This window comes from Benincasa hispida, chromosome 9, assembly GCF_027475165.1.
Source record: "Benincasa hispida cultivar pf3 chromosome 9, pf3_genome.v1.1, whole genome shotgun sequence".
Taxonomy (NCBI): domain Eukaryota; kingdom Viridiplantae; phylum Streptophyta; class Magnoliopsida; order Cucurbitales; family Cucurbitaceae; genus Benincasa; species Benincasa hispida.
Window position 1 is genome coordinate 47485776 of NC_143486.1, and position 14170 is coordinate 47499945.

At 37.2% G+C, this 14170-nt stretch overlaps 1 protein-coding gene and 1 pseudogene across 1 annotated transcript; one reads left to right on the plus strand and one right to left on the minus strand.

Annotated features, from left to right (window-relative positions):
- Positions 1–1913: 1913 nt before the first annotated feature.
- Positions 1914–2514, minus strand: LOC150033867 (uncharacterized; annotated as a pseudogene).
- A 5156-nt stretch (positions 2515–7670) lies between these two features.
- LPXK (tetraacyldisaccharide 4'-kinase family protein) lies at positions 7671–12378 on the plus strand. The gene is made up of 9 exons (XM_090317291.1): positions 7671–7927; positions 8325–8448; positions 8748–8978; positions 9205–9354; positions 9488–9697; positions 9871–9930; positions 10109–10189; positions 10914–11102; positions 12093–12378. The coding sequence occupies exons 1-9, from the start codon at positions 7755–7757 to the stop codon at positions 12144–12146; spliced, it is 1272 nt and encodes a 423-aa protein (XP_090173417.1). The 5' UTR covers positions 7671–7754; the 3' UTR covers positions 12147–12378.
- Positions 12379–14170: the final 1792 nt, after the last annotated feature.

Consider the following 14170-nt stretch of genomic DNA (forward strand, 5'->3'; position numbering starts at 1 on the left):
CAGGAACGCATCGACGCAAAATGTGATCTAACCCCAGTTTATACAAAAAGAGGTCATCCCAAGAGTAAAACTTGGCTTTATGGCGCAACTTTTTTTGCTACAGGGAATAGTCCTCTGGTGTTTGGCTGCAAACTAAAAAGTTTATAATATCCGCATACCAAAGTTCTTTACTGCTCACAACCATCAACTTTTCATCAGGGAAATAGTCTTCTATGTCTTTTTCTTTCCTCTGTGTCTCTAGGTTTTCCAGTCTAGATAAATGGTCAGCTACTTGATTCTCGGTTCCTTTTCTATCCTTGATCTCCAAAACAAATTCTTGCAAAAGCAAAACCCAACGAATCAATCTGGGTTTGGCATGCTTTTTAGCCATTAAGTTCTTGATCGCAGAATGATTCGTATATACCACTACGCTCATTCCCACTAAGTATTGGCGAAACTTGTCTAGTGCAAACACCACCGTAAGCATTTATTTCTCAATGATGGTGTAATTTTCCTGTGAGTCATTCAAAGTTTTACGGCATAGTAAATAGGATGAAGAAATGTATCTCGCCGTGGGCCCAACACAGCTTCTACTACGTAATTACTTGCCTCACATATCATTCCGAAGGGTTGTGACCAATCTAGCGCAACCAAAATAGGCGCAAATATGAGCGCATCCTACAAAGTGTTGAATGCCTGAGTGCAAGCGTCATTGAATTCGTACACCTTGTCAACTTCAAGAAGTGCACTGAGAGGTCTTGCAATTTGGAAAAAACCACGAATGAATCTTCAGTAAAATCCCGCGTGTCCCAAAAAGCTTCTTAGTGTTTTCACATTTACTGGTGGTGGCAGCTTGGTGATAGAGTCAATTTTTGCCTGGTCGACCTCAATTCTGGCTTTAGACACGTTATGACCCAACATAATTCCTTCTATAACCATGAAATGATATTTTTCCTAGTTCAAAACAAGGTTGGTCTCCTCACATTTCTTCAACACATTTTCCAGATTCGTTAGGCACACTCTATATGAATTACCAAAGATTAAGATGTCGTCCATGAATATTTCCACCAAATTTTCCAAGAATTCAGAAAAAATTGGCATCATGTACCTTTGAAAGGTGTTAGGCGCATTACAGAGCCCAAATGGCATGCGTCGGAAGGTAAAGGTGCCAAACGGACATGTGAAGGTGGTTTTCTCCTGATCCTTCAGTGCAATAGCTATTTGGTTGTAGTTAGAGTAGCCATCTAGAAAACAGAAAAACTCATTCCCCGCGAGTCTATTAAGCATTTGGTCAATAAAGGGCAAGGGAAAGTGGTCTTTCTTTGTGGCTTGATTTAGCTTGTGATAATCCATACAAATGAGCCAACCTGTCACGGTTTATGTGGGAATCAGTTCATTTTTGCTATTGGCCACGACGGTCATTCCCCCTTTTTTAGGCACGCATTGAACTGGGCTGACCCAGCTATTATCAGAGATGGGGTAAATGACTCCAACATCGAGCCATTTGATGATCTCTTTCTTGACTACCTCGCGCATAGTGGGGTTCAATCTGCACTGCCTCTCTATCTAGCTCCTATTTCCTTCTTCCAGCTGAATCTTGTGCATACAATAAGAGGGGCAAATTCCTCTGATGTCGGCCAGGGTCAAACCAATTGCCTTGGTGTATCTTCTTAGTACGCTTAGCAAGTCTTTCTCATCCTCTTCACTCAATACGGCAGAGATGCTGACAGAGAGAGTATCATTATCCTCTTGGTAAGCATACTTGAGGTGAGTTGGCAGGGCTTTGAGTTGTAATGTGGGCGGCTCCTCTAGAGATGGTTTAGTCTTTTCTATGGTTCGTTTAGATAGATTTAATGATTCAAAACCAAGGTCTTCTTTGACCAACACGTAAATTTCTTCCATGATTGTGTCATTCTCAACTTCTTCTTCTTCTTCTAGTTTCTTCTGTATTGCGTCCCAATGTTCGATTCTGAGGTCACAATGTATTGACAAGTTTCAATGTCGTCCGAGTATTTTAATGCATTAAATACGTTGAACTTGACTTTCTGATCATCTACCTGAATCGTTAATTCCCCCTTTTGAACGCAATTAATGCACGCTCTATAGCTAAGAACGAGCGTCCCAAAATGATGGGGATATCCATGTCTACCTCATAATCTAGGATAATGAAGTCGGCCGGAAAGATAAACTTGTCTACTTGCATAAGAACATCATCAATTTTTCCTTCAGGATGCATTATTGACCTATCGATGAGCTGCAGGGTCACAGTAGTGGGTCTAGCTTTACCAATCCCTAACTTCTTGAATATAGAAAATGACATCAAATTGATGCTAGCTCCAAGGTCGCATAATGCAGGTCAACCTCTTTTCCTCCAATGGAACATGGCAATGTGAAGCTTCCTGAATCTTTCAATTTCTTAGGAATGTTATTCTTAAACAACGCAGTGCATTCATATGTTAATGCCATTGTTTCATATTCCCCTAGCTTCCTTTTGTTGGCAATGATGTCTTTAAGGAACTTCACATAACTTGGCATCTGCTCAAGTGCTTCCATAAGGGGTATACTGATGTGGAGTTGCTTCAAAACATCCAAAAATCTTTTGAATTGTTTTCTATCATCCTTTTTTCTCAATCTATTGAGGAATAGTGGAGGATCCTATTTCACTTCTTGAGTAGATTCCTGCCCTTCAGGGTTCTTGGTTCCTTACGAAGCTGGACTGACGATCTGGAAAGCAGATTTCATATGCGTTGATTCTTTCTTCGGATATGGTTTTGGTGTTGACGATAGAGGATTAATTAAAGTGATGGTATTAGTCTCTTCTGTAGTGAGAGAGGTAGTTACTTTGATGGGTTGATTCAATAGTTGTGGTAGGTGTTGTAGTTGTGGAGTAGTTGTCCTTCCCCTACGCAATGTCACTGCTTAACATTGCTCCTTCCTGTTCTCATGAAGGGCCTCTAAATTGCTTGGTAAGGATCCTGGCTTCCTATTCTTTAAGTCACTAGCCAACTATCCGACTTGGACTTCTAGATTTCTGATAGACGAAGCTTACGACTAAATTAATGCGTTATTTTTTTGGATATATTCTTTCAAGAGAGATTCTAGTGATGATGAAGTGTTAGAACTAGATGCTTGATTGTGATTGTGATTGTACGAATGTCGGTTTTTTGTGTTTCTGGTGGCCTTACGGCGATAGATGAAATATGGAAGGGTTTCTTTTATGTGCTTGATGATTTTGGTGAGAGTTCTTCAGCCCTTTCTGATCTGCGTTACCACCCCATCCAAAATTAGGGTGATTTCTCCAACCAGGATTATATGTATAACTAAATGGGTTGGTATGGATCGAAAATACAGATTGCTGGTTTTGTGGGCAAATGTTAGCTGAATGGGGTTCTCCGCATTAGACACAACTGACTGTGACTGCAGTAGCTTGCATCATTGTATTTACTTGTGCGACATTTCTATTTAATGCACCCTGATTTATTGCCATGGTTTGAAGGAGGGAAGTGACTACGGCCATTTGCGCAGCTAATGAACTTACGGTATCTATTGGGATAATTGTGCCCCCCATCTTTCTCTTCTCAACATTCCGGCCTCCATAGTCGTTATCTACCCAGTTATCAATGTTTCTTGAGATTCGGTCTAATATCACATTTGCTTCAGTATAGGTTTTGTCGATGAAGCCTTCTGCTGCAGATGCGTCTACGCCGCCTAAGTTGCTCTGTTTAACCCATTATAGAATGTCTCGATAAGAACGTAATCGGGGATACCAGTATGTAGATAGTTCTTGACCAAGCGTCGAAACCTCACCCTCGCAATACTCAGGGTTTGATTATCCGCTTGCTCAAAGTTCAATGCTTCCCACTATTTCCTTGCATTAATAGCAGGGGAAAAAAATTCTTCATGAACCGTTCAATCAACTAGTCCCACGACACTATCTCATTGGGTTCCAGCGAATGGGCCCACTTTTTTGCCTCGTCTTGAAGAGTGTGAGGAAATGGACATAGCCGAATCCATTTCGACGTTATTCCTGGGATTGAGAACGTATTGCACATCTCCATGAAGCTTGTGAGATGGGCGTGTAGGTCCTCACCCTGCATTCCTCCAAACTGGCCAGCATTCTGGATCATCTGCAACATTACTGGCTTAGTTTCAAACCTTGTGTTTTTAACTGTTGGCCTTGCAATTCCAAGTGAGAAGTCATATAGGTTTAGTGTTGCATAATTTCTCATCAGAATATTGCGATTTGCAGCAAGGAAAATAGGATCCTGTTGTTGTCAACCAAACCCTCCGTTCATTCCTGCCTGATTGTTTTGATCGTTGTTTTTATTGGCCATATTTCTTCTACGTTTATTGCGATTATGTCTTGCTCTGCGATGAAAATTTCTTTCTATCTCAGGGTCAATCTTGAACTCTAGGTCTATTCCCGTCTTCATGTATCGTATGCAGCTTATCACCTAAACCTGCAGTACTCCCAAGAGAAAGTGCCTGCACAAATTCACAAAAACAAATTCAACACTCAATCGATTTTTCAAATCCCCGACAACGGTGCCATCAACTTGTTGTGAATAAAAGATGTGATGATTTCGTAGCTCAAAATTGCTATGCGATTAAACTTAATGAACATACACCAATCACAAGTTTTCTTGTTCACCGGCCAAGTGAAACCTGATCACGAGTGTCTTAGGATAACCTAAGGTTGAACACAGAGATTTGAAGTGATTGTGCTGAATAACAAAGATCCATGCGAGGGAATTAAAAGATGCGATTTGTTTATGTTAAAGCTAAAATATAATGCGATAAGGAAATTCTAAGTAAACAAAAGCCTGATAAGAGTCACAAATGAGTAAATATGTGATGTCGTAGACTAAACGAGGAAAAGATATGGATATGAAAGGGCTCGAGGGAAGGTGACTACTGGCTCAATAAATCTTATTGAAGATATTATCATGGTTCATACTTCTGATTGGCACACTCCTCTCAGTGATTGTCTCCACTGGTCATATTTCTATGATGCATAAGAGGGAGTACTGAGAATGCAAGGTTGTTTCTATCTCTAGAAATACTTCTTGCTTCGCTTAACAGGTTCTACTACCATTTCTCTCTCGAGACGTTGGTTGTGTTACTTGTCTCTGCTTTCACAGGCAAGTGTAACTTCAAAATATGTTGAGTGAACATGATAGAACATTGAAACTTGATTTAAATCATGAGAGTGACTTCCCCCCTTGCCCTATGGAGTTTAGTGATTCATGGGGAAGGTAATGGCAAATGAACAAATGTGAAATGAGATAGAGATGAACATGATGATGATATTAAGATAGTAGAAGAATTCAAATACAAGTTGTCCAACGTTGTAGTTAAGCAAGTATTACAACACATTAATAGTAGAAAAATGAAATGGATTTGCGGTTGAAATCAATCTCTTGATAACAATAGATAATGGTAAAAACTGTTCGCTTTGATGTAGTAAATGAAGTGGTGAAAGCCCTCTTAGAATCGGTGATCCTTCGATGATGAAATGGGGTGGAAAGTGAAAGTGGAATGTTCTCTGTAACTCTCGACCTTCGGCTCTCTATTTTTCTTCTAGCACTGATGCTCTATTTATATAGCCTTGTGCTATTTTGCATTGGGATCCTCGCTCTTATTGGTTATTATCATTCGTCAAGGCAAGTAGGAATGTTAGCGCTGCATCATGGTTAATGGTTAGGAAATTTGTCAGAGTATCAGTTGATATGATTTCACAAATCTTGAGGCATGCGTCCATTGCATACTTCTTAATGGATCAGCGCATGCGATGTTCCTGAGTTTTCCTGAAAAATACAAGCTTTGGTGCACTTTTCCCATGAAATGCAGTCAGCGGGTGTGTGTTAAGTTCCATAACGCAACTTTGATTTTTTCACATAAATTCACTCATGATTGACTCATTTTCTTCCTTCTCGTTATCTTATATTCCAAGAAAAAGGCATAAATAACTTGTATTTCTACACATTATCATGATGCTTAACCCATACACTTTTTAAAATTAGATAAGACACCTGTAAACAGAACGTGGAAATGCGCATTCCATCTCCTTTATACCTTAAGATTGTTTGGCCCACGAGTTTGGAATTAGGAGATTTCGCTTTTGAAGCCAAGCATATGTTTGGACAATTAGAATAAAATTCTTGGGATTAATAATCCAAACCCATGGATTTGGGAAGATATATATATATATATATATATATATATATATTATGAATGTCATGGGATTGCAAAAAATCTCCTTTCATCTCCTACCTCTTATTAGTGTCTCTAGTGACCGTCGACAACAGTCGTCTACCGACTGCTTGTAAATTTTAAAACCTTGTTACTTTGTTATCAAAAGCTAAATTATTGGTATTTCTATATTATTGGCATGAAAATAAATGAAGTAAAGAAATACAAATAGGGGTACAAAATACATAGTTATATAAATTCCATTTTAAAACCATCAATTCAATGTTCATTCAAAATTATCATAAAAATTATACATGATACACTAGAGGTTATAGGCTTAAAAAAAACCCACCAATAACAGGAAAAAAGATATAAATTACCCAAACCTAGACTTTAGTATCATCCACCCCACGCACAAGCTCCAAAAATCAAAACCTTGCACCCCAACACACATGCATTTATAATTTTGAGGCTTCATAACTCTCTCGAATAAGAACCTAGACTGTTCAGAATGTGATCAAAGTCCACATTGACTAGATAAGGAAATTGATCATGAGTTTATAACTTTAAGGGAGAACAACTATCTTCAATCATACGAGACCTTTTGTTTGAAACCAAAAGCAAAGCATGAAGACTTATGCCACTATCTGAAGGTCCGTTGTCCATAACACAAATGAATACATGTACCAAACTAAATCAATCAAAAATTGGTTTGGTTCAATCGAGTTGGCAAGCAAGACTAGGACCAAAGTAGGCCCAGTTGGTGTGGTGGGCCTTCACTTGGTTTGCGTGGTCTCATGACCATTAAACCAAAATTTCCATGGGAACATTGTACATATAATAAAAACTTTGGGCCCAAAATGACAAATGACCTATTTTTTTTATAAAAAAAAAAGATATTGCTGACGTCACATTCAACTAAAATTACCAAAATAAATTTGCGCACACAGAAAAGCTCCTCGATCTCACTCTCTTGCTCTCTCTTCCTTTTCTTACTCACAAATCACCTTCATCTCTCTCTCGCGCTTTTACTCTCGCTCTCTCTTCCTTTCCTTACTCACAAATCACTTCTCTCTCTCACTCTCGTTCTTTTTTTTTTCTCACTTAGAGATCACTCTCCTCTCACAATTGAAGTTGGTGTGTGATTTTTCGCCGAAGTTGGTCACATCGAAGAAGAAGAATAAGGAAAGAGAAAAAAAGAAGAAAAAGTTTCGGCAAAGTTGCTTGCCAGAGAAGAGGAAGAAGAAGAAAAGAAAAAGAGAGAAAAAAAGGTCACTCAAGGAAAAGAAGAGGAAGAAGAAGAGAAGAAAAGAAGAAACTCGTTCGAGAAGAAGAGAGAATAATAAAAGAATTTGAAGGAAGGGCTGATTGATAATTTCACCATTCATCCGGGAAGAAGAGTGAAGAATAAAAGAATTTAAAGGAAGGACAGATCGATAATTTCACATCTACATAACATGAACAGAAGGTCAATTAGCAATGGTTTTAAAAAGTGGGGCATTTATCATTTTAGACCTCAAAATACAATTTTCTCAATTCCCACTTTCTCTCTCTTTCAGTTGCTTCTTCGTCTTCATCCATCCATGGAGAACCTGAAGAAGTCAGTGATCAAAATCGCCTACACCAGCGACCACGCTAACCTCTCTTCTCTGCAACGCTCTTTCATCCCCTTCCTCTACCTGGCGTCTTCTCTCTACAAGTTCGGTCTGTCCCTTCGTCACCATTTCTACCTCTACGGCATATTTCGCAAGCATCGGTAAGAGTAGAATCTTTTTTTGACTGTTTGATCATCACTCGTTATTCTTATTACTGTCCGACGTTAGGAGTAGGACTTTCTCGATCGTAGTCAGCAAATTTGGCTGACTATACTGCCAATTCCTAGTTTGGATGTTGTTTTCTGTTGGATTTCTTGGTGGCATTGAAAGGTTTTTGAAAATTAGGGAGCATGATTGAGTTACTTCAGCTCTAGATAGTTTTTTTATTTTTTATTTTTTGCGTGATTTTACTCCATAATGGTTAAGGGAAGCTCGAGATTGATGCACTAGATTAAATATTATTTCAGTTATTGAACTGCAATGGCCAGAGATATATTGATGTTTCTTGTATTGTCATCGTTTGGAATTGACATTTATTTTCTGTATGTTGATATGAAGGTTGCCAGTGCCAGTTATTAGTGTTGGGAATTTGACTTGGGGAGGCAATGGTAAAACACCAATGGTCGAGTTCATTGCCTTATGGCTTGCGGGCTCTGGGATTTCACCTCTAATTCTTAATAGGGTAACTGAATTTGAAGATAACTGAAGTACGTTTTCATTTCCACATTTCACAATTCAATTTTTGATGCTTAACTAGTAGTGGTTCTCTTTTAATTTACATCAATAGGAGATTCTTTTTGGGGGGTAATCTGACCCGAGATCTTGAGTGAGTGTCCTATTTTACATAACGATCAGCGACTTCTAGTGTGGATGTAGTGAATCAAGCAGCCAACTTAGTTTTGGTTGTGCTTCAAGAACCATTTGTTTGATAATTGTCCATAGCTTTAATTATGTGATTCTTCTGGGTTGATTTCCTGCCAGGGCTATGCTGGTGGAGATGAAGCTAAAATGCTTGGGAGGCATCTTGCTGGGAGTTCCGTTAAAGTAGGTATTGGAGCAGATAGGAGAGCTACTGCTGCTTGGTATTTTAACAAATATGGTTATATTGAATCTCAAAGTAGCACGTTGGTTGAGAAACATTGCCTAGAACAAGTGGGAAATCCTCCTAAGTCTGAAAAAATTGGTGCTGTTATCCTTGATGATGGAATGCAGGTACATCATTTCTGACTCCTAATTGTTAATGATACTTTTACTGTGGGACCTATTGCATGAGCTTCGTAGAAATGGTGACCGATAGAATTAGTGGTATGAAGAGGTTATCACGCGCTTGTAAGACGGATTTTGTTTCTTTACTAGGTTTTATTGTTGAGATTTTTTTAAAGTGACTTTTTGCTACAGATTGTTGACTGTGATAGCTTAATATTTTCATGGAACTTAGCACTGGAGTTTGCACCATGACTTGGAGATTGTTATGTTCAATGGGATAACATTGTTGGGAAATGGGCAATTGTTACCACTTGGACCTTTGAGAGAACCATTAGCTGCACTCAAGAGGGCGGACGTTGCCGTTGTTCATCATGCTAATCTGGTAAAGAATGTGGATCAGACCTGTTCTTTCTGCAAAATAATGATCACACATTTGACTGCTAGCAGCTTCTTCTGTAAGACCTAATTACTCGCTATATAGTCTGCAAACTTAAAATTTATCCTTGAAATCACAGGTTTCGGCACAAAATATTGAAGATATTGTGATAATGTTGCGGAAAGTTAAGGATTCACTTACCGTGGTGTTTACTGAAATGTGTCCCTCATTCTTCTTTGAAGTGACAAATATCAACTCCATAATATCGTTGGGAACATTTTCTAAGAGTGTAGTATTATGCGTTTCTGCCATTGGCTCTGCTGATGCTTTTGTGCAGACAATGCAAAAGGTAACATAACGATCCTTTTCATCCCCATCTTCTCATTCTCATTACTTACAGCCACGCTTCAAGAAGACAGTATTTTGGTCGATGCTTTCTGGTGTTTACAACAGCATTGCCGTAATCTTATCCATTTTGTACACTAATGTTTTCATTTGTAATTGGAAAATCATTTGCTACAGATAGGAGCATATCATGTTGATCGACTCGACTTCAGTGATCATCACGTCTTTCAAGATAGGGTAATTACTCTTCTACTGTGAGTCTGTCAGGTCTCGTACACACTCGAAAACATTGTACACGTGTATTTCCACAAACCATCTAGCTTCTACTCTACATATCAGAAACATTGAGTTTCCAAACTGGTTAGTGCCATTATATTTCCAGCTTGGGCTAACTGTCTATTTCCAAATCATGTAGGATATTGCACTGGTCAAAATAAAGCTTGAGAAATTGGAGGAGAAATTTGCTTCCAAGCCAGTCATTGTTGTTACGGAAAAGGTGAGTACACAACGATGCGTATACCTTCCTAATTTGGTGCATGATTTCCCTGGTTATATCTCATGCTTCCCTCTTTTTGAAGACCTTTTATAATTACTCTATAAATCTATTTTTTTAATAAAAGTTGTTACAAATAAATAAAGAATTGGTACATGAGTGTGATGCATGTCTGTCTTGCCGCTAGTTTCATTCCCTGGCTGCAAAATTACGCCCCTTGATAACCATTTAGTTTTTAAAAATTAAGCCTAATTCTTCTCAATTTCTTACCATGCTTTATATCTTTTTTAAGTAAAAGAATTGAATTCTTAACCAAATTCCAAAAACAAAAATAAGTTTTTAAAAACTACTTTTCTTAGTTTTCAAAACTTGACTTGGTTTTTAAAAACATTGTTAAAAAGTAGATGACAAAACAAAAAATTTAGAGGTTTAAAAAGTATTTATAGGTTTAATTTTCAAAACAAAAAACTTAAAACCAAATGGTTTCCAAACGAGACCTAATTTTTTCTGATGATGTTCACATAATCTACAGATATAAAATTGGAAAAATGGTTAAATATTTATACAGTACGCCCTTGTAACGGGGACTTGTGTTTAGAGATCTCTCTCAAGGTTTTGGTTGGAGCCCTTTGAAATCCATATCTAATCTTAGAAGTCAAAACCCTTGTTGTCTCCCGGGATTGGCCTTTGGCTAGAGTGAAACTTGTTTCAAAATTTATTTTCTCAGGATTATGATCGGGATCCTATGATATTCAAGTGCTTGCATCCGTACCGTGTTTTTGCTCTCCGTTCTCAACTCCAAATCATGCGCAGCAAAGGTTGCAGTGAAGATAGCTTCAAGAAGCTGTTTGAGTCGACGATAGGAGTAAAACTCTCTTCTTTAATGGGGTATCCTGAGCTCAAATCTGCAGTTGAGGTTAGATCTTAGACCATCTATGTAGTGATGTTCATGCTAGATGTTTATAATGTGTTGAGCAAAATCATGTGCAGTTTTTGTTTTCTTTCAGACGAATATGATTTATTTCAAGATCTCATAGGTGAACACACCCCCTTTTTACTCGAATTTTTGTACAATAGTTGGATGAGGTGTGGAAGTAAATTGCATTCTACTTTCTTTTGTTAAATTTCAAACTTAATCTATGATCCAAGTTGTATTTTCTTTTCATAACTATTATAATAAATCATATATTCACATAGATGTGCATAAGCGCTTCAACCAGAGTCAATAATATGTAAATAATCAGAGTCAATCGGAATTTAGCTCAATTGATTAAGACATATACTATCGAGTCATTGCCAAAGAGGTCATAGGTTTGCGAGTATTGTTGATCTAAAATAATATTAATAATCATAAAAACCATAAAAAGATTTCTATTTTATCTTTGAAGACCTTTTGTTTACTTTCCAACCAAATATGTAAATTATAACGACGGCGACAACCACCACCACCACCTTTAGTAATTTAAGGTCATAGTAAGCATAGTTCAATAGTCATTGTTCTAGCATTCATTGAATAAAAGAAAGTTGGCCAAAAATTCTTAAATCCAATGCATAGAGGTTATTTCACATTCAAGAATCAATTTCAGCAAGAGTTTATTACAGAAATCAAGAAATTACATGAGAAATTATAAAAGATTCATCCTCATACCAAGAAAATTAAGAATCTACCTAAACTAAACTAGATAACTTACCTTAATGTAGCATCTCCATCAAGATTTGATCAAGGAATAGCATGGATGCATCAAAGGTAAGAAAAGAATGAAAGAAAAAGTGCAAAAAGCTAAGAAAATTGAGAGAAAATTGAGTGTTCTGATCTCCTATGTGAAAACGCAGAAATTTGCTTTTATACAAAGGTAGCAGTGTTGTGACTCTAATGATAGCGTTGCAACGTTCTTATGCAATTCAGATCTCGAGCGTTTGGGTAGAGGTGCGGCGTTGGTGTGACGCTTGGTTTCAATGAGGCGCGCGCGCGAATTCTGAAATTTTTGTCAAAATTCGTACTGTTGCGACGTTGAGGGTAGCGTCGTGACGCTGCCCTATATCCAATGCTACTGCCTTTAAACGTCGCGTGCCAACATTGAGCGAGGGTTGTGACATTGCTTGCGTTGCCATATGTGCTCTATTGAGTGGCATTTTGATAATTTTCGCAACTTCTTCAATTTTATTGATTCTAAACTCCATTTTGACACCAATTTAGCTCATTTTTCACATAAATGACATCTTTGACCTGTGGGATGAATTTACCTATAAAGTGAATATTTTATGCATAAGAATTATACAAATATGGTAGAGTTAAGGATATAAAACTAGCTCTTTTTTAGAGCTATCAAACACCCCCAACTTAACTCTTGATCGTCCCAAGCAAGAAAAAATAAAAATATATATTCGAGCAAAAAGGTTTTGTTCATTTGATTCAATCATTTGATTCACTTGATCGTTTGGTTCTAATCTCAAGTCTCAACAGTCTAGAAAGTAATCCAATCAATCACTTAGATAGTCAAAGATTTGCAAACAATCAATTGAAACTCATTTTTTAAAAGACTTTTTCGAGTAAAATCATGGAAGAAATAATGCAATTTTCTCTTTATAAGACACCGAAAAGGTTTTATTTAGCTCTCATTTCCTCTTCCCCCTACTCTAGTTGGGTTATCAGCCTAAGACATACCGACTTACAAAAAGAAGAGACAATACTAAGACAAGGGTGTCTAAAACTCATACACACAAAACTTAGAAGGCATCCTTTTTAGTGAGAGAGTTAGCTTTCACACTCAACCGTCGGGAACGTATCCACTCTTTTCTTGCGGGGCCCTAACTCGACAAGGTGGAGGTAGCTCTTTTCACCTCTATCCATGCACACACTTTTTATCTTTTCCGGCAAACTTTTATTTTAACTTACTTTTTTTTTCCAGCAACTATTTTGCTTATTCTTCTTCTTCTTCTTCTTTTTTTTTATCACACTAGACTCTTTTTTATCCACTTTGTCAAGTCTTGCTTCTAAAACTAGTTGGTTATTCTAAAGGCTAAAGGTGGGCCTTTCGAGATGACAAAGAAAATCAAGTAGATAAAACTTTTTTAGAAGTTTAGGATTCTAAAATGAACTCAAAACAAGACATTCAATTTTTTCATGAGATTGACCAGAAATATTTTCTAAATGTCAAAATCTTGTATGAAAAATTTTGTATCTAAGGTCTCAAAAGCATACACCTAAAGGAGTGCGTCGTCAACTTTTCATTGACAAGAAAGAATGATTGAGCAAAAACAAAATGAATTGATTTTGTTTTATGTGTTTCATTCAAACATTTAAACAAAAATGTAAATTTCAGAGTCACAAAAACTTTCTTTTTTTTTAAATCATATCATCAAGAATCAAGAGTATAAAAGAGCATCAAGATTAAAAAAAAAAAATCAGATTCTACAAAATCTATCAAAATGGCAAACTCGAGCTTGGATGCTCAAGGGTTCCAGATATGCATATATCTTCACGAATAAATTTTTTTTAGCATGATTCAAAAACTAGATAGAATTTAAGCAAAACGATAGTGAGCATGCATCACACCCAACACCCCCAACTTTAAGAGCAAACATTGTCCTTGATGTTATAGAATAAAGAAAAGTACAAGGACAAAATAGAAAGGAGAGAACATAAAAACGCCCCTGATTTTTGGACGGGTGCTTAGATTGAGCTTGCAGTACTTCTTTTCTTTTCTTTTTAATATTATCTACAAAGAAAGAGATTCAAAATTCTCTCAATTATTTATTTTAAAAAAACAAGCTAATGTACTAAAAAAGGAAAAGAAAATGAAAATGAAAAAAATAAAAAATTAAACTCCTCGTTGCCTCCAGGTAGCGCAATTTTTAAGGTCGCTTGCTTGGCTGTATTCGGCCTGTCAAGGTACGTAAAAATTTTCGTGTTTCTTTGGGCCTTTCTTTCTTGAGTCGATAAAGCCCTCAAAGCCCAACAAAGCTCCTACATTTGAAAGGCAC